The sequence below is a fragment of the Scomber scombrus genome, chromosome 17 (genome assembly GCF_963691925.1).
Source record: "Scomber scombrus chromosome 17, fScoSco1.1, whole genome shotgun sequence".
Taxonomy (NCBI): Eukaryota; Metazoa; Chordata; class Actinopteri; order Scombriformes; family Scombridae; genus Scomber; species Scomber scombrus.
Genome location: NC_084986.1, coordinates 19,276,143 through 19,300,202, shown reverse-complemented (window position 1 = coordinate 19,300,202; position 24,060 = coordinate 19,276,143). Strand labels below are relative to the sequence as shown.

Genomic DNA, 24,060 nt, shown 5'->3' with positions numbered 1-24,060 from the left:
TACTGGTCATGTGACCGGGGATCCACCACCGCTTTGCGCATGCGTGGGTAGTGACGATCTTTTTCCGGGTCGAAAAATTAGCAGCCAGCGGGGCCTGAGGTCTTCACTTCATAAAAAAACAGCCCCCAAAGAAAACAACCGGAATTTAAGCACTTCCAGCTCAGAAAATCCGTGTTTACTGTTCTGTAACCATATGACACAGGTGAGTTTTATTTTTATTCCGTACAGGGGATGTTTAGCCCAGGAGTGGCTAACGAGCTAGCCTCTGTAGCAGTGCATGTGCCGCATGTGAGCTGGGAGCCGGGTTATTAGCTGGGGAAGCTAACGGTATCAAAGTCACTGTTTTATCCTTTAATTAAACCCCCTGTGTTGTTGTATTTGTTGAGGTATTTGTTATTATGTTGTAATTGATTTTAATGGTTTATCGTTCATTTTTGTTGACGTCTGTGTTTGCCCCTAATTTGTACATCTTCTCATTTGTCTACATTGCATCATCCATTCACTGCTAAAAATGAGAAATAAAGCTACAACTTCACATAATACAACGTCATCTCCCTGCTGGTTCTGTGGCATCCATTTATAGGCTAAGTCAGATGATTTGACTCCGTTTTATTGTGTTGAACAAACCAGAGACTCAATTGGCAATATATTTTAAGTTAATGTTTAAAGCATTAAAAAAAAAAACATATTCCACCCGTTTTATATCAGTGAGATAAGGCTGCATATTGGTAACGTCCCTCAATAACCTAAAGGGCAGGGTTGAAATTTTTCAAGTCTGTCCCACAATAACAGTCAGGTGCCTAAATGAACGTAGAAATAGTTTTTTATTGCTGTTATCATCTTTTGAAGGTCCGTTCATAATGTACTTAAAATGTAAGTGATGGGGGCCAAAATCCACCACCGTCCCTCTGTGCTAAAATATATTTAAAATTCATCTTAAGTTAATATGAAGCTTCACCTGTCCAAATGAGTCAAGTCAAGTAGATATCTTTCAACATTACAGTCTCTTTAGTGCCAAAGTCCCTTTTTTGTTATTATACTTCCACCAAAGCTCAACAGAGAAACACACAGGGAATGTGATTCTAAAAAGACTGTAAATGTGGCAGATATCCACCTGATAGGACTAACTCAGACTGCTGAATGATGTCAACTTTTTCATGTGTTTTTGCACAAAATGACTGTGTGGACACACTGTGGATTTTGGCCCTCGTCACCTATATTGGACAGTATAAACAGTAAGAATGATTATAGTGAAGAAAACCTTTTTCATTGTTCATATGGACACCTGACTGCTGTTTTAAAACAGACTGAAAAATTATGAACATGTCCTTTAACAACATACAACTTATTAAAATGCTCATAAATATGAATCAACAGAAACTAGACTCTATTACCTTCATTAAGGTTGGATTTATTGTAGTGTTGTTGTATTAGACGGTGAGCCTAATAAATTGATACCTGGCTGTATGCTGGAAGTCATTTAATGATGATGTGATGTGACATTTAAGTGAATCTGTTTCCAGCAATAATGCCAATCGTTTGGTGTTTGTGGGGTTTCAAATACAATTTTTTGCTGCTCTTCATCTTTTATTGTAGCATATTGTGAGATTTCTTTACTGTTTTCTGATGATGTTAGAAATGAAGCCATTAATTGAGATAATAATCACCAGATATAAATATATAATAACAAAAATAATCTTTATTTGCAGCCCCTAAACATGTCACATCCAAACAAGGTTTCTTTTAGTTCAGGGCTCAATGGCCATGAAAAGATGCCTGTATCTCAGTAAAGTCACCATAGCTGCTGTCATTGTGTCCCAGCAGTTGGTTCATTGTTCTCTATCTATGGAGCAGCTCCAGGGTTTGTCTCTGGATTCAGTGGTTTACAAGCTTTTTGGCTGTTAAATAATTAAAATGAATGTCTACTAGTGACCCCTCATCACAGGTTTGACTGTGGATATGAAGCGTGAGCTAAGATTATTCTAATTGGAAAGATTCTTACACCATTCATTTGTAAAAGTGTAAAAAATTGAGAACATAAAAGGTAAATGTAATTTTTTTTCCGTGAGTTTTTCTCTCTGTTTAATTGACCTGTAATCCATCACGTATACATTGGGATGCAGACTTTAAGTTGTTATTATTGTAGTTTTCAAGCCTTAGTTAAGGTGTAACCCCTGATGACATCACCAGTGTTGTTATTGCTGACTTTACAAATCTTGAGAGCCACAGAAGAAATTAAACGTTTCACCTACGTTTCTCTTTGTTTGTGTCCTCACAGCCATGCCGGGTCTCAGCTGTCGATTCTACCAGCACCGGTTCCCGGAGGTGGAGGATGTTGTGATGGTGAACGTGAGGTCCATCGCCGAGATGGGCGCCTACGTCAGCCTCCTGGAGTACAACAACATCGAGGGCATGATCCTCCTCAGCGAGCTGTCGCGTCGACGTATCCGCTCCATCAACAAGCTCATCCGCATAGGCCGCAACGAGTGCGTGGTCGTCATCCGAGTAGACAAAGAGAAAGGTGGGCTCAGGCTGACGTGAACTAGCTGATAGAGATGATGAGTAGTGGGTATGGGATGTTAGCCCGTAGGTGTAGTTTTACACAGGGCAGAGCTGCCAGTGTCAAAGTGCTGGTGGTATAGACATCATGATCCAGCCAGAGTAAAAAGTTGAACTTTCATGAATATACTGACAAAATGAACTGGAAATAATGAAATAGAAATAGATCTTTTCATGATAGGCAGCAAAATTCATCCCTTACCTTTTGAAGTTATCAACCATTAGTTAGAATGACATTTTTTCTAATATAGCATAAAAGTGTGAAGTCATTATATTGTTTAGGGCTGATAGTAATGACATTATCATACATATAATAATCCACTTTTTTTCAAATTCAGATTTGCTGATAATCATTTACTCTAAAATGTCTTGAAACTGTTTAGTTTGACCAAAACAATGTGTTTTGTTTTGGGGTGTTTTGGTAATAATAAAGAAATGAACAAAAGCAAGCAATTAAACTGACCATTTTAGTAGGAATTGAATAATTAACTGTATATTGAGGAAGCAGTTAATCATCTCAGCCTCAATTGTGTTAGAAGCCACTCGCACATCACTTTGAAGCCGTCTCCAACGTTCTCCACTGGATTTCATTTAGATTCTGTCCTCTGAAAAAGACTATTTTCTTTAAATGGTGTAACTGTATCGCCTTCCCTCCTTTCTGTCCAGGATATATTGATTTATCAAAAAGAAGAGTTTCACCAGAGGAGGCCATCAAGTGTGAAGATAAATTCACCAAATCTAAAACTGTAAGTCAAAGTGGGTCCAGATGTTTTATAGTTTAATTTTTTTGTGAAAGTCTTTGTAAAGATTGCATTATAGAAAAAAATTTGACAGCAACAGCAAAACTTGTTCTATCATTGATTATATCGCATGTCTAGGTTATTAGAAACTACAATCCTCTTTTGCAGCAGCAGCCTCAGTCTATTACCATGTATCTGAGCCTTGCATCAGTGTTTGGACTCGGCTGATTGGTGTTGTGTTTGTGTGTGTGTGTGCAGGTGTACAGCATCCTGCGACACGTGGCAGAGGTGCTGGAATACAGTAAAGACGAGCAGCTAGAGAGCTTGTACCAGCGCACCGCCTGGGTCTTTGATGAGAAGTACAAGCGGCCAGGATACGGAGCTTATGATGTCTTCAAACAGGCTGTATCGTAAGTGCTTCTTTCATGTAACGCGTGTCAGAGTGAGAGCCAAAGAACATATGCAAAAGATATTTACAGATACCTCCCCATCCCCTCCTGCAGAGACCCCGCCATTCTGGATTGCCTGGACTTAACAGAAGAAGAGAGGGCCGTGCTGATCGATAACATCAACAGGCGACTCACTCCACAGGCTGTCAAGATCAGAGCAGGTGAGGCTTCACTGTGATTGTAACAGTATTTATTCTAACTGTATCATGATAATACAACTGCTGACTACATATATTAAAAACTACTCTACTACTATTCCCACTCATCCTCTTCCCCTCCCACCTGCAGATATTGAAGTGGCATGCTACGGGTATGAGGGGATTGATGCAGTGAAGGAGGCTCTGAGGGCCGGACTCGGCTGCTCCACAGAAGCCATGCCCATCAAGGTAACATCATCACTCCGGAAACAGGATGTACCCTAATGCTGAATGTTAAAATGACTCCAATCATGACCCGAAGGATGCTCATTTTTTTTACGTGCTGCTTAGATGATTTTATTTGAAATTTAAATCCAATGTTGTGCTTTTGTTGTGTTTGTCTTGGGGTAAGAGCTGCTAATGTAAATTTCCAGGGTATCTGCTTGTCTTGAGAAATCTTGAGAACGTATTTGTTCTGCAAAAAGGCTTTAAAAGGTATTTTAAAAGTTAAACATTTCATATTAATATTTTTTCTTAGCTACCATAGACAGTAGAAGTCTGGGGTTTATAAAATGGACGGTAGCTGCCTGAACAGCAAACCTACACCGCTTATATTTTGTCACGGAGACACCTCACTGTAAATGAAGCTCTGCCCCTCCCCCCTTCTCCTCCATAGTGAACTACATGTGACCATCCCGATATGAAGGACCGCCCTTAAGACTTTGGATTGGTTCTGCAATGCAGGGTTTTTAAAAACTCTCAAATCGTTTTTACTCCATTCTGTAATTTCGAGCGAAGCATTTAGATGATGACCTTTGAGTGTAGGCTGTCAGGAGATGTTCTACATCTATAAACTACTAATGAGACTGGTGCCACAGTGGATTTTGCTGCAGGAAGCTGTTTAATCCTGTTTCAGTCTGCATCATCAGTCCTGTCACTGCTGCTAAATACAGCAGCTATGAAGCTCATCCACTCACAATGGATGTGTATGAAAGCATCAATAGTGTCAAATAGAAAAAAAACTTAAATGAATTATTTTATAATTGGTTAGTTCAAACATCAGTTTTCTGCTACTTGTCCCAGTCCAGATCATGTTAATTGATTAATTATATTACCAGGAATTATAGTTCTATACAGCTGGGAAGTGCTGACAATATATTCAAGTACTTCATAAATAATTGTAGGCCTTATTGTCCCTTCTGCTTTGCCGTCATTCTTTGACTGTTATGACAGTGGAAAAGCCGTTAAATTGAATGTTATGTGGTACTAAAACTAGTCTCTGATTTACACTTCAGAAAGCTTGATTGAGAGCTTTAATAGAGAGCAACTGTAAATAAAAGCTGATGTGTTTGTGTCCTCTGCAGATCAACCTGATCGCTCCTCCACGTTACGTGATGACAACGACCACTCTGGAGCGCACAGAGGGTCTGTCTGTCCTCAACCAGGCCATGGCTGCTATCAAGGAGAAGATCGAGGAGAAGAGGGGGGTCTTTAACATCCAGATGGAGGTGAGATACTTTAGTTTCTTTGTGCAGCCCTGTAAGTGAAGTGAAAATTTAATTAATATGTTTGTGCGTTCATTTTTCACATACAGATTATTGAAATGTATAATGTCATGCAAAATCTGTAGTGAGATCAGTAGTGTTAGTGTGTACAGTGAGAAGTTCACTCAAGGAAAATAATGTAATAGTTATGTCTTCAGGTTTAGGGCTGTAACTAACCCCTATTTTCATTATCGATTCATCTGATGATTATTTTCTCAACTAATCAATTAGTTTGGTTTTTAAATTGCCAGAAAACAGTGAATTATATCGATGACTTCCCTCAGGCCCAAGACGACATCCTCAAATGTCTCGTTTTGTGCCAGCAAGTTCACAACCCAAACATATTCAGTTATAGAAGACAAACGAAACCAGGAAATATTCACATTATAAAAATTTGAATCAGAGAATTTGCCTTTTTTTACTTACTTTACAAATGACTGAATGGATGATATAAATAGTCTGTTAGTCATGCAATAGTTGGCAATTAATAGGTGAAACGACTAATTGTTGCAGCTTTACAGATGTTCATATACAGTTGTACAGTTGAAACCAACAATCTTATACCAAAATAACATAAACATAAGACAAATCACTGATACAATACAAAAACACAAAGAAAAAGACATTAATGAAGTTCATTAAACAGAAACAAAACAGACATATTAAGGAAAACATTGATTATATAAAATATCATCCAACACAATCTTAAAATGTTCTCAGGATAAAAATGTGTCTAATTTTAAGGGATAAACTTGTAGCTTATTAAGGATGGCTTTATAAATAAAAAAGACGGTGTTGTTCCCTTCGAGTGGTGAGTGATGTCCACCCGACTTTCTCATAGAGGATACAATGATGGGTCCTAAAACTGTCACCTATCATAAATCTGATAGATGGCATCAAGGAGTTTTAGGGTACAGTCTATAAAACATCCTTTTCTCCAAGTATTACCCTATTTTTCTCACAGTGTTAGCACCTTTTCCATTAAACCATGAGCTTTTCTCATAATAATTCATGTTTATCAAAAACATACTACGTGATTTGGTCTCAGAATTATTTTTTTAGTTTACAGCAGCGATGAAATGAGTACAAATAATTAACCCATAAACCGTCCCCCCCCCCCTCCAGCCCAAGGTGGTGACAGACACGGATGAGACAGAGCTTGCCCGGCAGCTGGAGAGGCTAGAGAGGGAGAACGCAGAGGTGGACGGAGACGACGACGCCGAGGAGATGGAGGCCAAAGCGGAGGACTAGTCGGCCCTCGGGGAATGCTGGTGGGGGAACAACGTCACAGGAGAAAACGTGGACAGATCTGGCCACAGTCAGTCCAACAGATGATAACTTTCACATTGCAAACATTAACTGACGTCAATAGTTCATTGGCAAACGTCCAGGTTTGTCTGAGAAGACAGTCAAACAAAATGCTGTCTTCTTCCAGGAAGCTTAAATTACAAATTACACATCAATATAGTTTCTATTTTTAAGTACCCCAATTTGAATACATAACGCTAAAACAACAACTGCAGCTGTTTACAAGCAATGGCCTTCACTTACCTCTTGCTTAAGAGCCCAGTGTCTTCAGTATCCGTGGCACTCCATCTCTGGCTGGATGCGAGTGATTTAAAGGGGAAACGTGCGTAGGCTCGTCTGTTTAAACACCAGTCAGTAGTGACTTTATGTGCTGTTTCTCTTCCAGTTTAAGGGTTTTTATTGGCAAGATTTGCGCTTGTTCAGCTCACATGGCATCAATAAAGTTCTGGAAGTTTTGATCTCAATGCGTCTTTGTCAGCTGATATGAAACTAACCTAAAACACAACAGAACTGATTACCTAGTAAGACAGGTTAAAGAATAGGTTCACAGTTTTTCCTATGCAAGTATGTCCTAGAACAGTCGTTGACTGACATTGATTTTTTTTATTTTTTGCAGTGTAATCACGCCTGTTCACATTGGCTATTAAGAGATGGTATGCTTTCTGTCTAAGTGGGGAAACAAAATCTAAAAAAACCTTTTGCTACCATCCTTCCTCTATAGTTTCCTAATAGGAAAATACTGTCCATCAAGTTACAAAGAGAGAATGTTTTCTAAAAGACAAACTGTTGAATATATACACTTAATTTGACTAAGACATTTAAAAGTTCATCTGAAGCGTATGAGGCTTCAGCAGTCTGAGTTAAACAAAGTGGATTTTGTCCCTCATCACTTACAATCTTAAGTACTTTATGAAGGGATCTTAATTGTCAACATGAACAAGAGCTAACAATTGTTAAAGCAAGCAAAACCTGTTTCAGTGTTCATTTGGGTAATTTACTGTTCTTTTAAGGCTGATTTTAAAATTTGTGAACCTTTTAGATTTACATAAGCCAACGTAAATTTAAATCATTTCCAACCTATTGAAAACAGTCATACATTGTCAAATTCACACATTATTCAACCCAGAGTATGACTGCAATTAAATCTAATAACACTGAATTGTGAGGAAATCAAATGCTGGTTCACAAAGACTTATAAAAATCAATTTTATTCAAATGTTTCACCAATACAAAACAAATGGAGAGCATCTTCACAGCTGCAAATCTTCATTTCCCCCCTGTTCTCAGCTCATTTTCCTATATAGTGGTTATGACGTGTGTGTGCTTTTTATAGCTGCAGGGATGTCGCCACCCGAGATATTCTGTGAGTTTTGTCAGTAGACACTTTTCAAATGATCACAAGGTGCATTATGAGATGGCCTGAGGACGAGAACATGCCAACACGTTAATCAGGAATGTGATCAGAAAAAATGGAGAATCTGTTAACTTGAGTTGTGTCCAAAACCCTGAATAAGTAACTAAAAAATATCACATCCTGGTTGTAGTTCTGCATTCTCTAAAATCTGTCCAGTTAACCAACCTACATTTTCACAACTTAAAAAGGGGAATTCCTGTATGTTTCAACCTGGATTCTACTTTCCTGTGATTTGGGATCTAAATGACTATTGGGGACAAAAAAATTCTTGGAACAGGTCCAGTTCTGACACTCTTCAAAGTATGTCTACTAAAAGTGCTTGTTTTTGCCACTGACAGACTCAAATTATTGTAAGTCTGACAATGACAGTAAACAGCAGCATTGTGGCGTAAAGTAACGGTAACAGCTTTCCTAATGATTGAAAAGGGAAATCTTTTCTACAGAGCGGGACCTGTTGCTGCCAGATACTGAAAGCCTACAAATGTCCACGGATGAGAGTAATCCCAGCTGTGTAAATACTGCAAGTGGATTTACAGCATTTATCAACATTGTCATTGTGGAGACTGTTCTATCTCCACTAAACCAACTGGAAGAAAGAGCGAGGCCGGCTGGATCAAACTCAGCTCAACATGGTAAGAGGAAATGTGATTTAAACATGTAATTGAGGAATTACAGTATGTAAGTCTTTATCGTCCAGCGTTAGTTCAGTTTGTATTTGCTCATTTTATCTCTGTAATTTGGAAACTTGCAGACTTGAACCATTGTATTTCATCTACTAAGTTACTACTTTGACATGCAAACTTCTCCAGATGCAGTACCATAGCCAAGTAAGCTGTGATGCTGCTAATATGCGGCTGGTTCCTGTGTTTACTTTCATTGTCAGACATTTGGCTGCCGGCTGAAGCGATCGCACGCAGTACTGGTCCAATTCCAAAAGCATTTTGTCACCTAGAAACACAAAATGAAAATAGAAAGGAAACTAGGGTCCAGATTGGGGGGGTTGGGAACAAACTTCAATCTCCCTTAAAGATTTGAAAGAAATGTTCATGAAACTGGTAAACTGAACTCCCACAAAAAAACATGTTTGCATGTACAGAAGTAAAAGTAGAAGACAGAGAGACCTTATCTTGCAACACAGTAATGGTCCTGGGTGTCTGTCAGCAGCGTCCCGTCAGAATTATTTCATAGTCAAATAATGACGTACTGTATATACACTAAAGCACACAGACACAGTCAGCACCTGCGACAGAGAGGGGAGGTGAATGTGGCCTGAGTATGTTGAGAGAACAACAGAAATGACCTGAACAACTGGTGCAAATGTAAGAATGAGCAGTTACAAGTCGCTTTGTTTGGGGTAACATAATTACACTACACTATTGTACACAATATGAAAAAGAAACAAAAAAAAACGGTTTATCTTCATTTTAGTGGTTGTTTTGCTTATTTCACCAGTCCAATCTTCTTGGCCTCTGTTTCGTAAATGAGCAACCGCCACATCTTCACTATAAAGACTTCAGCTTCTTCATCAAGAACCTGAGCAGGAGAAAAAGAAAGCGCTTTATTTAGTACAATTAGTGTTTTGAGTTGATCATCTATTCAGTGTGCAGGCATTCTTCGGTTTGTTATAGTCTGATAAAGTAATTAAATGTGCGTATGATACCGTGAGGCACCAATACATCAACACAACGTAGAACTGTAATTTTCCAAAATACTTATTTTATCAGAGCATCAGTTCAAAACCTGAAGATATTCAACTTAGTAATAAATAAAAAAGTAAGATCAGCATTAGTGAGGCTGGAACGAGCAAATAATTGAAAAATGACTGAAATTCATTTGTTTTTGTTAATCAACTAACTGACCAATGGTTCCAGTTTATTTGATATTGTCCTAATTAATTGAATTACATCAAATCGTCAGCTTAGAAAATAAAACATTAAGACGGATTATTAATCTATTACATTACTCACCATAGCAACATCATCCAAAATACCCTGCGGTGTACCGTGAGCCATCACCTGAGAACACAAAGACAAAAACATAAGAAACAATTCATTTTTTACTTCCTTTCTAAGTATGAATGCAGGCAAATGTGTGGACGTCACATGATCGATACCTTGGAGCAGACAAAGTCCACTAACGTCGCCTCTTCCTCTCCGATGTACTCAATGATCTTTTTATTGATCCAGGGGCGGACGCGTCGTTCCATTAACGTCTACGAGAGAAGAGATACAAGAGGTGTTTCAGCAGTGAGTCATACTACAGTTTCTGAAGAACACCAAGACGACAGAAGCGAATTAACCACTTTACTGTCTTCTTCTATGCAAATATTTTCTATCCAACCATGTAACGTCTACTTCCTCCTCTCCTCACCGTGTCCACCATAGACCAGTCCAGTGGGTAGAGGAACAGATCTGGTTTCGCTGTGGGAATCTTCTCTATCAGGCTCTTGATGTGTTTGCGTTTCTCCTCGCTGTTGGCTCCCTTTATGTTGCTGAGCACGGCCCCGTCCACTCCCGGGCTCTTGTCGTCGTCATCGTAATCCAGGGGCACCAGTTTCCTCTTGCGTGGCTGCTCGTCCGCCTCCTCGTCATCAAACTTGTTGAAGACGCTGTCCACAGGCAGCTTCTTCCTCTTGCCTACATTGGGTTGACTGGGGCTTCCTGTGGCACCTGGAGAGGACAGGAAGTTAATGGATTTAAGGGGCTGTGGCTTGGATCAGTGTGCCTGCAGTTCATCTTACGTTAACTAAATCGAACTAGAACTGTCACTGTCTTCATTCCCTTTTTCATATGAGAAAGTCAATTTTAATGAAAGATGAGTAAACTGTCCTTAAATCTTTAAATGAATGATTCACCCTCAGATACAGTTAGAGTAAGATCTCAGGAGTCTTTGATATGTAACATGTTGCAGGTAGTTTGTGATGATCATTATTTATTTTTCAATTAGTGATTTCCTACATTTTCTAGACTAAATTTCAGTGTCCTTTGAGAATGGAGCTCTTTGTGCGCCATATAAAAAGGTGGAGGTTGACATGAAGGCCTTATGACTTTTTCCAGTATGTTTCCAGTACATGTGGTGTGTGGTTGTTAAAATAGCAAAAATCTATTTAAGAGGATGTTGTAATACACAAAAGGTAACAACAGATATGCAAAACAGTGAGTTGTGAATTCTGGTCCATTTAGGCTTCTGTTAATGGAGAAATCTGTGTTTCTGCATCTGGGAGATTTCTCCCACATTTTTGAAATTTGAACCAGCATGGGAGAAAACTGCATTATAAATCTGTGATGTTCTGATCAAATTTACAAATGTATTTTTAAATATGCTCTGATCTATTGTCCAACCAGTAAACTAGGTTATTGCTGCTCTTTGTTCGTGTAAAATGGAGGAAAATTTGTGAGATACATTTTGGATTCTACGTTGTTGCCTTTCAATCAACTGAAATAAATCTGTAGTCTGCTTGTGACTGAGTGAAGCAGCAGATGCACTGAGACATAGTTTAGGATGAGGCTGCTTGGGTTGCTTTAATTCTAGTTACCGTCCAAGTGTATGGTTGCTGAAGATAAGAGAAAAAAAAAGGCGGCTTATAAATGAGTGACCAAAATCTAAAACATTTGCAGCGTTGCGCCTCAAACTCTCACCGTCAGCAATATCTTGATATGAAGAAGAAAACTGTAATGGATCTAAAAACGATGATCACAGGAGTTTTTATGGCTCTGGGCTACTTGACTGCACACTTCTCTCCCTGACTCACCCAGTTTGAGGCTGAGGCCGATCTTGGGCCGGTGCTCCTCCTGCGGCAGTGCTTCAGGTGGTGAGTTCTCGTGAGGGATGATGATGCCGACTGGCGACTCGTTTCCGGGCGTGTTGGGGGACACGTTGCCGCTGGCCGACGACACCGACGGCGCCGCTGTGATGGGCCGCATTGTGGGCTTGAGGCACGGTTTTGCGTTTGGGTTATCTTCGTCGTTGTCGAAGTCTTCATCCTCGCCTTCCTCCACCTCGTCGTCTGAGGGGGCGTGGCGGTGACGGGGTTCTGCTCTTTCCTGTTCTCCTCGCCTGTCCCGGTGGTCTCGTGAACCCCTGTGGCGCGCCCGTTCTTCCTCGGGCTCTGGCTCTTGGATGATGGGAGGTTGTCTCAGACGCTCCGCCTCTTCCTCCTCCATCTGGACCAATAAGAGGCAAATATGCGGATGATTAACACGCAGTCACGGTGATGCACAGAAAAGAAGGTCAACAGACAATGAAATGTGGAGACCACTGATGCAGAGAGAATCAGATGCTAAAGTGACCTTCACAAAGACAACACATAGCATGCTCACACACTACAAACAGATGCTGGCAAACACACACACACACACACACTCTGCTAGACAAACGCACCCTGCGCAGCTCTGCGTCTGGGTCTGGGTGTCCCTCGTCTAACAGCCTCTGTCTGATCTCCTCCAGCTCCTCCTTCTCTCTCTTCCTGTCACGCTCGTCCGCCTCCATCTCCTTCTCTCGGTCTCTGAGACGCTTCTGCAGCGCACTGCCCCTAGAGGTCACATAGGAAAATAACAGCCTTTAGAACAATGGCAGTAGCTGCAGTATTGCATCTGCTGTTACCAGTCAGATCTGGGTCACACAGCATTTTACTTGTTTTCACACAGGTGCCACATGGTTGGGATACATCACTCAGAGCAATGAAATGACGCTGAATTCAATTGATACAACAAACATTACACATATGTAAATTCAAGCTGTTAAAAAGCCTGTTTATTTCTCACTGACAGTCCGCTTGGCTTTATTAATGACAGCGCTGTAGCATATTTATTTATGCTGCTTACCTGTAGTACTTTGGGTCATCTCTGTCATCATCATAGTCTTCAAGGAACTCTTTCAGCCGTTTGCCCTCTTTTACCTGAAGACATAGGCATTCATTTCTTCAGGACGAAAAATCGGTAGCTGCTCACAAATTTCTGACTAAATGTATTCATGACATCATCGCAGTAAGAGGAACATTTACAGGTGAAGTGTCCGTCAAGGACTATTACATCCTATTGGAACTTGCAGCTCAAATACACTCTAGTAGAGTCACTGAAATTGGTGGTTTTAAAAGTTAGTCAACTCAAGTCTCTATAAACATCAATGGTCCATCAAGTCCTCTCACCATCTCTCGTCGGCGTTCGTCTTCCCTCTCACCCTCTTTGGCATAATCCCGTGCTTTCTTCCTCTCCCTGAGCTCCCAGTTTTTTAGGCGCTGTAATCAAAAGAGTTCACGGTCAGCAAATGTATATTATATCTCCCATCAAGGTAAGACAATTATTTACACATGATGTATAGAAAAGAAATAACAGACCCAGGAAAGTGCTACTTGAAGATTGCACGGTTGTCTTTTTTTAAACAATGAAAATCTCTTACTGAGCAAACTCCAACCACTGATGAAGGCCACAATATATCAGCCTGGTGTAAAAAAAAAATGAATCTAATGTATTTCTTACTTCTACCCTCCTCTTTTTGGGGTATACATTTACATTTTTATAATTGTTATTCTCATAATTTAGTCATTTAGAATCTAGAAGCTGTGATCCTTCAGATAGTGGGCCTGACACTGTCCACTACACAGCAGTCTGTAACCCTGCAGGTAACCTTTCCGCCGTCTTTCCTACCTCCTGATAGGCTGCTTCTTTGTCTCGGAGTTTCCTCTCTAGTTTCCTGCGTTCATACGCCTCCTCTTCGTCCTCTTGGTCTCGTTTCTTTTCTCTGTCACGATCTCGACTCACCTCCCTTCAAAAAAAAAAGTAAGGAATACATTACATATTGATCTGATTTGGAACAAATATACAATACATGCCAAGTTTTAAATCATACACACAAGTGTGGTCTGTATTAACCTGACGCACCAGATGATTTGTTACACAGAACCATCTGAGAAGTCGTCCTTGAGAACTGTTCGGGAAAAAGGCACACACAAAAAATACTTGGCAGGTGATTGGATGAATCATCTGTCTATTCCCGTCTAACCTTGTGAGGCAGCTGGATTGATGAAATAATGTAAGAATCAGTCCACGATGTTGACAGGATGTGTTGGGGCTTTAATCACCAGGGAAAGTTTTACTCAGCATACTATGTTGTGAAAAATTAAGTTGGTTCTTGATTTTGTGTCACGTTTTTATTTTTACGACCTTCCAGTCCCGCATTGAAGATCTGTCCTTTGAAAATCAGTTTGTTGTGACATGAAACTATTTATCTCGGAACTCTTTCTTTTTCTTTCTTTCTCACCTGGATCGGCTGCGCTCGGTGCTCCTGTCACGGCTTCTGTCCCTGTCCCAGTCTCTGTCTCGGTCTCTGTCTCTGGGCCGGCGGTCGCGGTCTTTGTCGCGGTCTCTCTCTCGCTCACGCTCCCTTTCCCTTTCCCTCTCCCTCTCCCGCTCCTTCTCCCTCTCGCGGTCCCGCCGCTCTCTTTCCCGCTCCCGCTCTTTTTCCCGCTCCCGCCTTTCCCGCTCAAACTCCAGACGCTCTTTCTCCCGCTTGTCCTTCTCCTCTTCCAGTTTCTGCAGAGCAAAACACATACGGGTTCAGCCAATTGCCTCCTGTGGTCGAGGAGCAAAGTGAGTCTTTGCAGTCAACTTGCTACTGTGCACAGATCAAGTGGTTTCCAGATTTTTGGAGGATTGACTAAGAGCTTTTATATGGTAACATGCCTTCTGCTAGTCAGTGCAAAGCTTGTAAGAAACGCTAAAGTCCTAAAACTCAAACTAAGAAGAACTGGAAACATTAAAAAGGCTCTCCCTCGCAGAGAGACAGCCGCATCATTCATCTAATTGTTTTGCGTCACACTTGCAGTAAAGCTACAGCTTAGTAAGGAGGGAGCTGGAAACCACTTTCAACTTGAGGCATTCGTAACAAGAAAAGGCGCTGCAAAAGACAATGCTTTTTCTCTCTTTAAGAGTCCTCCTCTCAGTAAAAGGAAAACAAAAACAGAAAAACAGGCGTCAGTCTTTTGTTGAACTAGTTGTTTGTGACTTACAGGTGTTGAACTATGGACTCAGCCCTTCGCTGCCCCTACAAGCCTTTTAAGTTAGGCCTGGGAGGAAAGCAGGTCACACGGTATACAAGGGAAAATCGTTATGGGATTCTGTCTTGCTTAAGCATCATCATCATAATCATCATCATCATCATTATCATCATCATCAACAAAAACCTTTACTTGAATGAGTACAATGGCATTCGGTAAAGTGCTAAAACAAGAAATGAACATAATGAACATCAGTTACATTTCTGCACAGATAAATGAAATTGTAGAAGCGGTCTTACCCCTGCAGAAGTCTTCAGCAGTTCTTCACGACTCATTACTCAAGACACACGCACCACAACTCTGCCTTTATGGGCATTACACACAAGGCTTTGAGGGCATTTTGGCAACATTTATAGTTAAAACAGCATCTGACTAGGAATGAGAGGACTGAATACAGTGAAATGAAACACTGCTCAATTCTGTTTAGAGGTATTTGTGCTCTCACACTGAGCAATGGCCGCTACGTTAAACTGACAGATTTACTCTAATGAATGTAAATCACATGAAATTTGTGTCCAATTTCAATACAATCATATGTTGGTACAAGCCGTCAGCTGATCTTCAGCCTGAGAATAGGCCACAAGTTAAAAGCCTTGAATGTAATGCAACTCAAGAAGGAAACTTGTGACATGAGACAAGAGATGTTAGATATTTTGCCTATGGTTAAATATTATTTGTTATTTAGGCACCTTGACTTAAGAGCCAATCTGATTTATTGACTACATGTCAGGTGTAAAATTTTGCTTTTTAAAATTTCAGTTTATTTCACTTACCTCTGTACAATGTCTGCCAGGGCTTGTTAAACAAATACAGACTGCACTGATCTGAGCAGAAAATTATTTATTCCGATTTCTTTCAAACAGACCAAATTTTTATTCAGTTTTGTGGTTGGTTGGATTTCTTTACAATACTTATTTTAGTATAATAGTAATTACTTTTTTTTATTAAAGTACTTATTTGTTGTAAAAAAAAAAATTAGAATTTATACTTTCTACTTTTTGGTTAAACCTTTGAAGTGATTGCAGGACTTGATTTAGAGTTTAATTGTGTGTAGTCTTTAAATATATATACACAGACTCACTGACTAACTCTTGTTTAAATGGGGGAAATGAGGCAGAGAAGAGTCTTCAGAAGTGTGGAAAGTGAGAGATGGAAGAGGGAAGAGGGAAACTCACAACAATACATACAGAGAGCACGTACCTTGCCAGTCTTCAGATCAGTGTGCTGCTGTGGAGAGGGCGCCCCCCCGCATTAGCATAATAGAGGCTACAGCCAAGATTATTGCAGTGGTTATTGACAAGAGTCTCTGTGCTTCAACATGAACACCATTAAGACAGACCATCATTTATGGAGGACTCGCACAGGTTCACTGACTCTCCGGCGTTTCCGGGCATTGTCAATAACATCACAAATTCAGGATCATAATGTTAGGAAGGACATTTGTAGTGCCGACTTGTTGGCTGAGTAAAGATCATTGTAAGCCCGGCCTAACATGCACCAAAGTGCAGTGCAGTTGCCCCTATGCAAGTCCTCAAGAGGGGGACGCCCAGTATATGTATTAAGTAAATGAAGGCTGATACTTACATCCTATCCTCGCAACTTTTTCCAAAGCTCTGAGATTCATCTTGCTTTAGTCACCATATGATCACTATCATAATGGTGGGGTTTAATGAATAGATTAGCTTTTTAAGTAACTTTACATTGTCTCCATGCATTTTTGTGTGATGAATGAAGAATGGATCTATAATGGTCACACCTAGATAGTTTCACTACAGTGGTCACAGGTGTCAAATCAGGCCTGAGAAAAGGTGACAAAAATAACAGCTGTCTGCCTGTTTGTGGTGTTTGAACACTGAACATGAAACATTTAATATAATATGGGACGAATTAAAATGTTTGGTGGTGTAAATTTTTAAGGACTGCCAATTTGTAGCTCAGTATGCATGTTATTGAGATCAAGCAAAGCTTGGTAAATGTGTCAGTTACCGCTAAATGTGCAAGCTATAGGAGTGAACTATGTGAGCAGCTGCTGTCCAAAACCTGTAATGTCAATAAGGAGATCAAAGAAGCCACTTTACCTTGTGAGTGTCACGAAATTTACTAATCTCTCTGGAAATCAGGTCTCTCTTGTCTTCTTCTATATCAATAGTGTTTATGTCATCCTATGAAGAAAGGAAGGAAAAGTCAATCTCAGGTTGAAACAAGGCAATGTTGTACACTTTGACATTTAGGTTCCAAGAGGAAGATGGAGCAAGTTGTACAAGAATTAATGAAGGTTGGTATACCTCTTCTTTTTTATCCTTTTTTCTCTTTCGTCGCTGGGAATCCTCGTCCTGTGAAGGCGCATTGAGCTCTGCAGCATATTCCCGCATTAATCCATCGATGGCACCTTTGATAATCTGATCCTTCTTCTGAGTTTCCTCGTCGAGAACTTCTTCCTCATCATCTCCTCCTCCATCTTCAGCCTTCCCTTTCTGCCAAAAAAAAAAATTCAGAGCTTAGCTATCAGTTTATCTAGCAATACAAAGGACATATATTCGATTTGCTAAATAAATCTGAGAGGTTGGAATGGAAAGAGGCTGATAGACACACTTATAATCAGCCAGTTATTCCCCAAAACAGATTCATACCCCATTTTCAGTCCTCTTCTTAGCCTTCCACTCGTCGAGTTGTGCTTTCGTCTTGGCATCCACCTTCACCAGCAGATTTTTTTCTCCAATCTGCAGTTCGTGAAGCAGCCTCAAGGCTCGCAATGTGGACTCTGGCTCCTTGTACTCGCAAAACCCAAAAGCTGCCAACAGACAAATATGGAAATAAATAGAAAGGCAAGTTAATAAATATTTTCTTCTCTTACTACAAAAAACGATTTGCCCCTGTAAAGCTTAGCAGAGGCTAGGCATGCAGCTTGAGGGGCAGTCAAGGTGACAGTTGACAGTCACTAAATTAACTTTACTTGTTAACTATGGCTGGCTTATCTTCTGTAGTAAAAATACAGTCATTGCTGTCTGGTAAACAAGTGAAACAGCTGATCAGCATCAGTAATCATAGATGGATGTGATTTACCTTGAAGCTTGCCAGAGGCTCCCTGGACTCTCTTCCAGCTCAGGACAATTCCACATTTCTGCAGGCAAAATGGAAAAGAGTTCAGGTCAAGTGGAAATGGATAAAGGCAAAGTGCAGAATTCACAATTAGGTTAACTGTAATTTGATTGATATTGATCCATAAGCATCTATTAGAAATCAAATGCGATGGTTGTGGATTTGACTACTTGAAAAAGGATTGAATCAACTCTGTAATTTCAGAGAAATCCAGTCCACCAGAAAACATGATCTTGAAAACACATTCTCCCAAACTGAGTGATTTGTAGAACATTATATTTATGGGTCAATGACGTATAAGGATTTTCAACAACTCAATTTTAAAAATAAAAAAACAAGCATATCTAATGCAGTAGTTCAAACATTCAGAATGTTGTGTACCTGACAATTCATATTACAATTGGAAAGTGATTTTAGTGGGGGTTTTTCAAGATTAATTGGCACTGGCCTGAAAAAAAAGTCATTTGGTGCGACCATGATTCATCTTGAAATATCCTTTCTAAATAAAAGATCATCATTTACAAAAATTTAAAAAAAAAATTCAAATACTTTGTTTCCAAACACTTTATATTACTGAAAACTTGTAAAAAAAGATGTGAAGCGTGTTAAGTAAATTGATTTATTTCAAGATGAATCATGGTCGCACCACATGACTCTTTTTAAGGCCAGTGCCAATTAATCTTGAAAAAACCCCACTAAAATCACTTAATTTCAAATGTATAATATGGATCTTCAGTTACACAACATTCTGAATGTTTGAACTACTGCATTAGATATGCTTGTTTTTTATTATTCTACAATTGAGTTGTTCTAAATCCTTATACGTCATTGACCCTTGTACACCATGGTAGAATCTTCCTCTGTCCCTTACCGCCAGCAGCTGTCTGATCAGCATGTCTGAAGCTTTCTCTGAAATGTTCCCCACAAACACTGTGGTGGTGGGGCCGCTGTCATCATTGTCTTTGGCTCGCAGAGCAATAGTGTCCTTCCTGGGAACTGGAGGCTTACTCAGCACTGGCAGCGAAGACACCATTACTGTGGGTGTGGGAGTCATGATGCCCATGTGAACTGGGATCATTGGAGTTCCTGCAACAGCCAAAGGAAATATACAGTCTGCCATTAAACTGCTTGAAAGTAGATGGATAATATATATGGATTGTTCTTCCAACAATATAGATTGCTCATGATTTGATTCTGCAAACATAAAAACTGAGGGGCTGTTAGTCAGCGCTGGAAGAGGTATTAGCGTAAAAGTCCTGCATGGAAAATCCAATTTAAGTAAAAGAACACAAGTATTAGCAGAAAAATGTAGTTTGAGTAATAATGTAAAGGTACACATTTCATCCTGCTGACTGATATTATATATCACATCATTATATTTTTAATACTGAAGCATCAATGTCTAAGCAGCATGTTGCTGTTGTAGCTGCTGAAGGTGGAGCTAGTTTCAACTACTTTATATACAGTTTAGTTCAGTGGTTTCCAACCTAATGGTAGGGCCCCTCCAAAGGGTCGCCAGATGTCGGCTGATCATTGAGAGAGGAAAGAAGAAAAAACAAAGTTCTGTTACACATATCTGTTTTCAGTTTCTATTCTTGGATTTTTGGTTAAATATTGGACCGTTTGAACATTTATTAAAATGAAACGTGACAAGGTTGGCTGGTTGGAAACCACTGTTTCATCTTTAACAATGTGTTGCAATTTAACAGCTTATTCCATCATCCATGTGTGAGTGGTAGTATAAAGTAATCAAATGAAAATACTCAATTGCTTAGTTACTTTTCACCACTGATGTTAGAAAAGCAATATGTCCAACACTAAAGTAATTAAAGCGTGTGTGCTTACCTGTGGGGAAGCCAGCAAACTGAGGGGGCATTCCAGGAGGAGGCAACAGTGGCCGGTTTAAATGAGGTGGGAATGACATCCTGGGTCCGAGTCTGACCGACCTGATGGAGGAACAGTGACACACATAAGCTGTCTATTTATTCAACGTGTGACTTAATCACATTTTATTAAAGTGATTCGTATAGTATAACTTTAATATGACATTGGAACACATGCAAGTGTCACCCACTCAGAGGGCAGCTGAAAACATCGCCATGATATCGATTTGTGGCTTTTGCTAACCAGCTGTAATGCTAATTTAAGTTAGCTTCGCTTATTGGGATAAAGTTCACTGCCTTATTGTAATCAAATTGGTGTACTGTTACTTAGTTATGTCGTATTATATTAGGTTGTCGCTAATTTTCTTCACACTAATCACCGTTACCAAAACAACAACTATTTGTCTGGTTAGCTAAAGCTAGCATAATGCGCGCTACCGTACCCGGCACAGCTAAATTAAGCTAAGCTAACACTAGCTACAGCTTGAACTCACTTTAGAGGCTAGATAGGAGTTCAGAATAAATGGGAATGTGTCCGTATATACGTACCCCGATTCAGGTGGCGTTTAAGTGGATAAAAACAGCTTTCAAGAGTTGATAAATTAGGAAAATCGGCCTAACGGTCTGACTGTTGGATTAGCACGCTGGCTAGTCACGTCACAGGCCTTCGAAAACAGTGACGCAAGCGCCTTACGTATCACGTCACCAGCGTGCTCGTTTTATATGTCGGGGACAAAAAAAACAGGCACGGAGCTAGAAAATATGTTATTGCTTCATTTCTTATAATTAAAAGCATCAATTACAATACCTATAAATTCATATTGTATTGTGTTATGCGTGATTTGAATGAGTTCCTCCAAAAAGTGCTTCAATTTGAAGGTTTCAGTTTCACTTTCAAACCTTTATTAAGAGCAGGCGCCAGGAACAACTAACAAATTCCAAACAGCTACTACAGACCAGTTTCACCATTTTTCAAGACTTAATACAAAAGTCAAGCTTCCATATGAACACTGAACGAGGATTTTCTGACTGTAATCACTCCTCCTGTTCAAACTGGCTAGTGACTCTCCGTGGACTTAAATATCACCACATCATCATTAAATGAGGTATCAGTTTATTAGTCTCACTGAAATAAAAATAGTATCATACAACAACACAGCAATAAATCCCTTGTTAAAAATATTTTATACAGGCACATACAGACAAAAAAGACAGTGCTAATCAAATGAACAGACAACAGTTGATAAAAAAATAAAATGTATATACATATATACACACATACACACACATACATACATATATACATACATATATACACATACATACACACATACACATATATACACAATAATAGTAGTAATAATAATAGAGAACATGGCAAGAACAGACCAAAAAAAACCCACAAAAAACAAACAAACAAGAGGTTACTTGGAATTTATAGATGTTATTAATTTGTGATTTAACCCTAACAGAGCAATAAATCCCACCTTAATGAAGGTGAGAGAGTCCAAGTCAAAGTCAGTTCTATTATATGTACAGGACATATAGAGGATCAAAATGTGGTTTCTATTTACAAGTTAAGCTGGGAGACAGGGGGGCTAATAGTGCAAATAAGCCAAATAAAGAAATAAGAGCTGAAAGATGTAGTTTTCTGTACAAAGTGGTTTGTGTGTGTGTGTGTGTGTGTGTGTGTGTGTGTGTGTGTGTGTGTGTGTGTGTGTGTGTGTGTGTGTGTGTGTGTGTGTGTGTGTGTGTGTGTGTGTGTGTGTGTGTGTGTGTGTGTATGGCTGGTGTTGTCGGATGTGTAGGGGGTTGAGATGGGTAAATTACAGTCCGATAAGGAGGCAGAGGGGAGAGCGCTCAGCATCCTGACAGCCTGATGGAAAAAGCTGTTGCAGAGTTTGGTGGAGCTGGCTCAGAGGCTCCGGTATCTTCTCCCAAATGGCAGGAGACTGAAGACACTGTATGAGGGATGGGTGGGGTCGATCATAATGCTGGTGGATTTGCAAGCTGGGGGCGTGTTGTAAATGTCCAGGAGGGAGGAGAGTGAGGCACAGACAATCTTCCCACCAGCATACACTGTGCACTGCATGGTCTTGCGGTTGGAGGCAGTGCAGCTCCCACACCACAGTGAGTGGTTTCAGTTTCTGTTGGTTCATTTTAGGAAGTTTTAACAACAGTCAAGTGTCCATATGAATATTGTGAGAGGTTTTCTTTGCTATAATCAATACCCCTGTTAGTATTGGCTATTAAAAGATCCCCTTCAGTTGAGCTTTCAATATAAGCAACGAGGGCCAAAATCCACAGTGTGTTACATATTCATTTTGTGCAAAAATGTATTTAAAAGTTTGTCTGAAGCTTATATGAGGCTTCAGCATTCTGAGTTAGTCATATCAAGTGGATATCTGCCAGATTTACAGTCTGTCTAGCATCAAATTCCCTCTTTGTGTTTCCTCTGACAGTATTTTGCTACTGAGCTGGAGTGGAAGTATGGTAACAAAAACAGGAACTTTGGAACTAAAAAGACTGTCATGTTGAAAGATGTCTACTTGATTTGACTCATTTGGACAGCTGAAGCTTCATATTAACATCAAATAAACTGTTAAGTACATTTTTGCACGGAAGGGGGACTGTGGATTTTTGGCCCCCATCATTTAAGTTCATTATGAAGGGATTTTCTAATTGTCAGTATGAGTAGGGGGAATGACTACAGCAAGAACAACCTGTTTCAGTGTTTCATTTGGGCACTTGACTGTTTTGATACCATGTGTCCCAGCTGATTGCTTACATCTTAAATAGGGCCCATCTCTTGGTGGTTTGTAGAAGTTGTAAACTCAAACAACTTGGGGGGTGTAAATAGAGTCAGGACGCAATTATTGTGTAAGGGCCCCCAGGCAACCAGTAACCTCCTGTTTGTAACTGTTCTATTGCCCCTAATGGAGACCCTGATATATATGTAGATTATTTAATGTAGGAATAATCACATCATCAGCCCATGTAGCGCTATCAATGTATTTAACGCTATTTATTATATAATGTAAGTATGGATTTAAGAGATTGGTTACCATGGAGATTTTGTTGCACTAGCTCGCCCTGACAGCAACTGTGCCGTGAGGGCTGCATCTGACACGGGCGTGACGTCACTTTAGGCGGGTTTTTTTCACAGAAAGTGCTAGAAGAAACGAAGCGCACCCTTCCAGTTTGAAATATCCCTCCATCAGATTAATAAGACCCACACTCTTTGCTAATTTATCATGAGATAAACGCTGTATTTGGGATTCTGATTTAGCTATATTCCTTAAATTGATGCAGAAATGTCTATCCCGACATTATCTGGTGGTAACAATACAGCCTAGTCCCGTCAACAAAAAAGGTCTGTGAATAAAACTATCCTGATCCTAACCTGCCACAAGGTGGTAGCAATGAGGCGCTGGCCACAGATTGACTTCACTATTATTGCAGTATTTTTCAAGGTACAAGGTGTACCACCTGCTGTATTGGTGCAATATTTTTGAAGAGCCTTGGCAAATTACCCTTGTCGTGTACAGTATACATGAAACACATTTATATTGTATTTCTTCTCAGCCCCGATGGCTGCACATTACCGTGGGTTTACATTAACATTTTACTCCAACCATTATTATTCCTACCCACAAGTCCTTAAAACGTATCCAATTCCTTTTTTATATCAATAATGATATTAATTTTACTGCCTCTTTGTGCACTAATATCACTTTGGTTTTTAGCGAGTATTCTGTCTGTTATCAGTTTTCTTAAATAACATCAGCTGTTTTACTCACAGACTAGTTTTAGTGGTGGATGGTGCATCGCGGATGGATACAACTGCACACTGAAACGCATGTGTATAAAATT

General features: G+C 39.8%; 2 protein-coding genes across 5 annotated transcripts; one reads left to right on the top strand and one right to left on the bottom strand.

Moving 5' to 3' along the window:
- The first annotated feature begins 49 nt into the window (after positions 1-49).
- Positions 50-7,201, top strand: eif2s1b (eukaryotic translation initiation factor 2, subunit 1 alpha b). The gene is made up of 8 exons (XM_062436753.1): positions 50-202; positions 2,279-2,521; positions 3,226-3,305; positions 3,558-3,709; positions 3,803-3,909; positions 4,037-4,134; positions 5,250-5,393; positions 6,555-7,201. The coding sequence occupies exons 2-8, from the start codon at positions 2,281-2,283 to the stop codon at positions 6,678-6,680; spliced, it is 948 nt and encodes a 315-aa protein (XP_062292737.1). The 5' UTR covers positions 50-202; positions 2,279-2,280; the 3' UTR covers positions 6,681-7,201.
- A 728-nt stretch (positions 7,202-7,929) lies between these two features.
- Positions 7,930-20,865, bottom strand: rbm25b (RNA binding motif protein 25b). Of its 4 annotated transcripts, XM_062436739.1 has the most exons (19): positions 20,737-20,865; positions 20,150-20,250; positions 19,792-19,830; positions 19,176-19,390; positions 18,269-18,326; positions 17,836-17,996; positions 17,491-17,679; positions 17,284-17,367; positions 16,406-16,429; positions 14,410-14,681; positions 13,797-13,914; positions 13,298-13,387; positions 12,975-13,048; positions 12,532-12,682; positions 11,903-12,314; positions 10,522-10,820; positions 10,265-10,363; positions 10,119-10,166; positions 7,930-9,684 (listed from the first exon to the last, which is right to left on the bottom strand). In XM_062436739.1, the coding sequence occupies exons 2-19, from the start codon at positions 20,226-20,228 to the stop codon at positions 9,592-9,594; spliced, it is 2,505 nt and encodes an 834-aa protein (XP_062292723.1). In that variant the 5' UTR covers positions 20,229-20,250; positions 20,737-20,865; the 3' UTR covers positions 7,930-9,591. The 4 variants fall into 4 exon arrangements, with proteins under 4 accessions (XP_062292723.1, XP_062292724.1, XP_062292725.1 ...); XM_062436740.1 differs by lacking the exon at positions 16,406-16,429; XM_062436741.1 differs by lacking the exon at positions 19,792-19,830.
- Between the last annotated feature and the right edge of the window lie 3,195 nt (positions 20,866-24,060).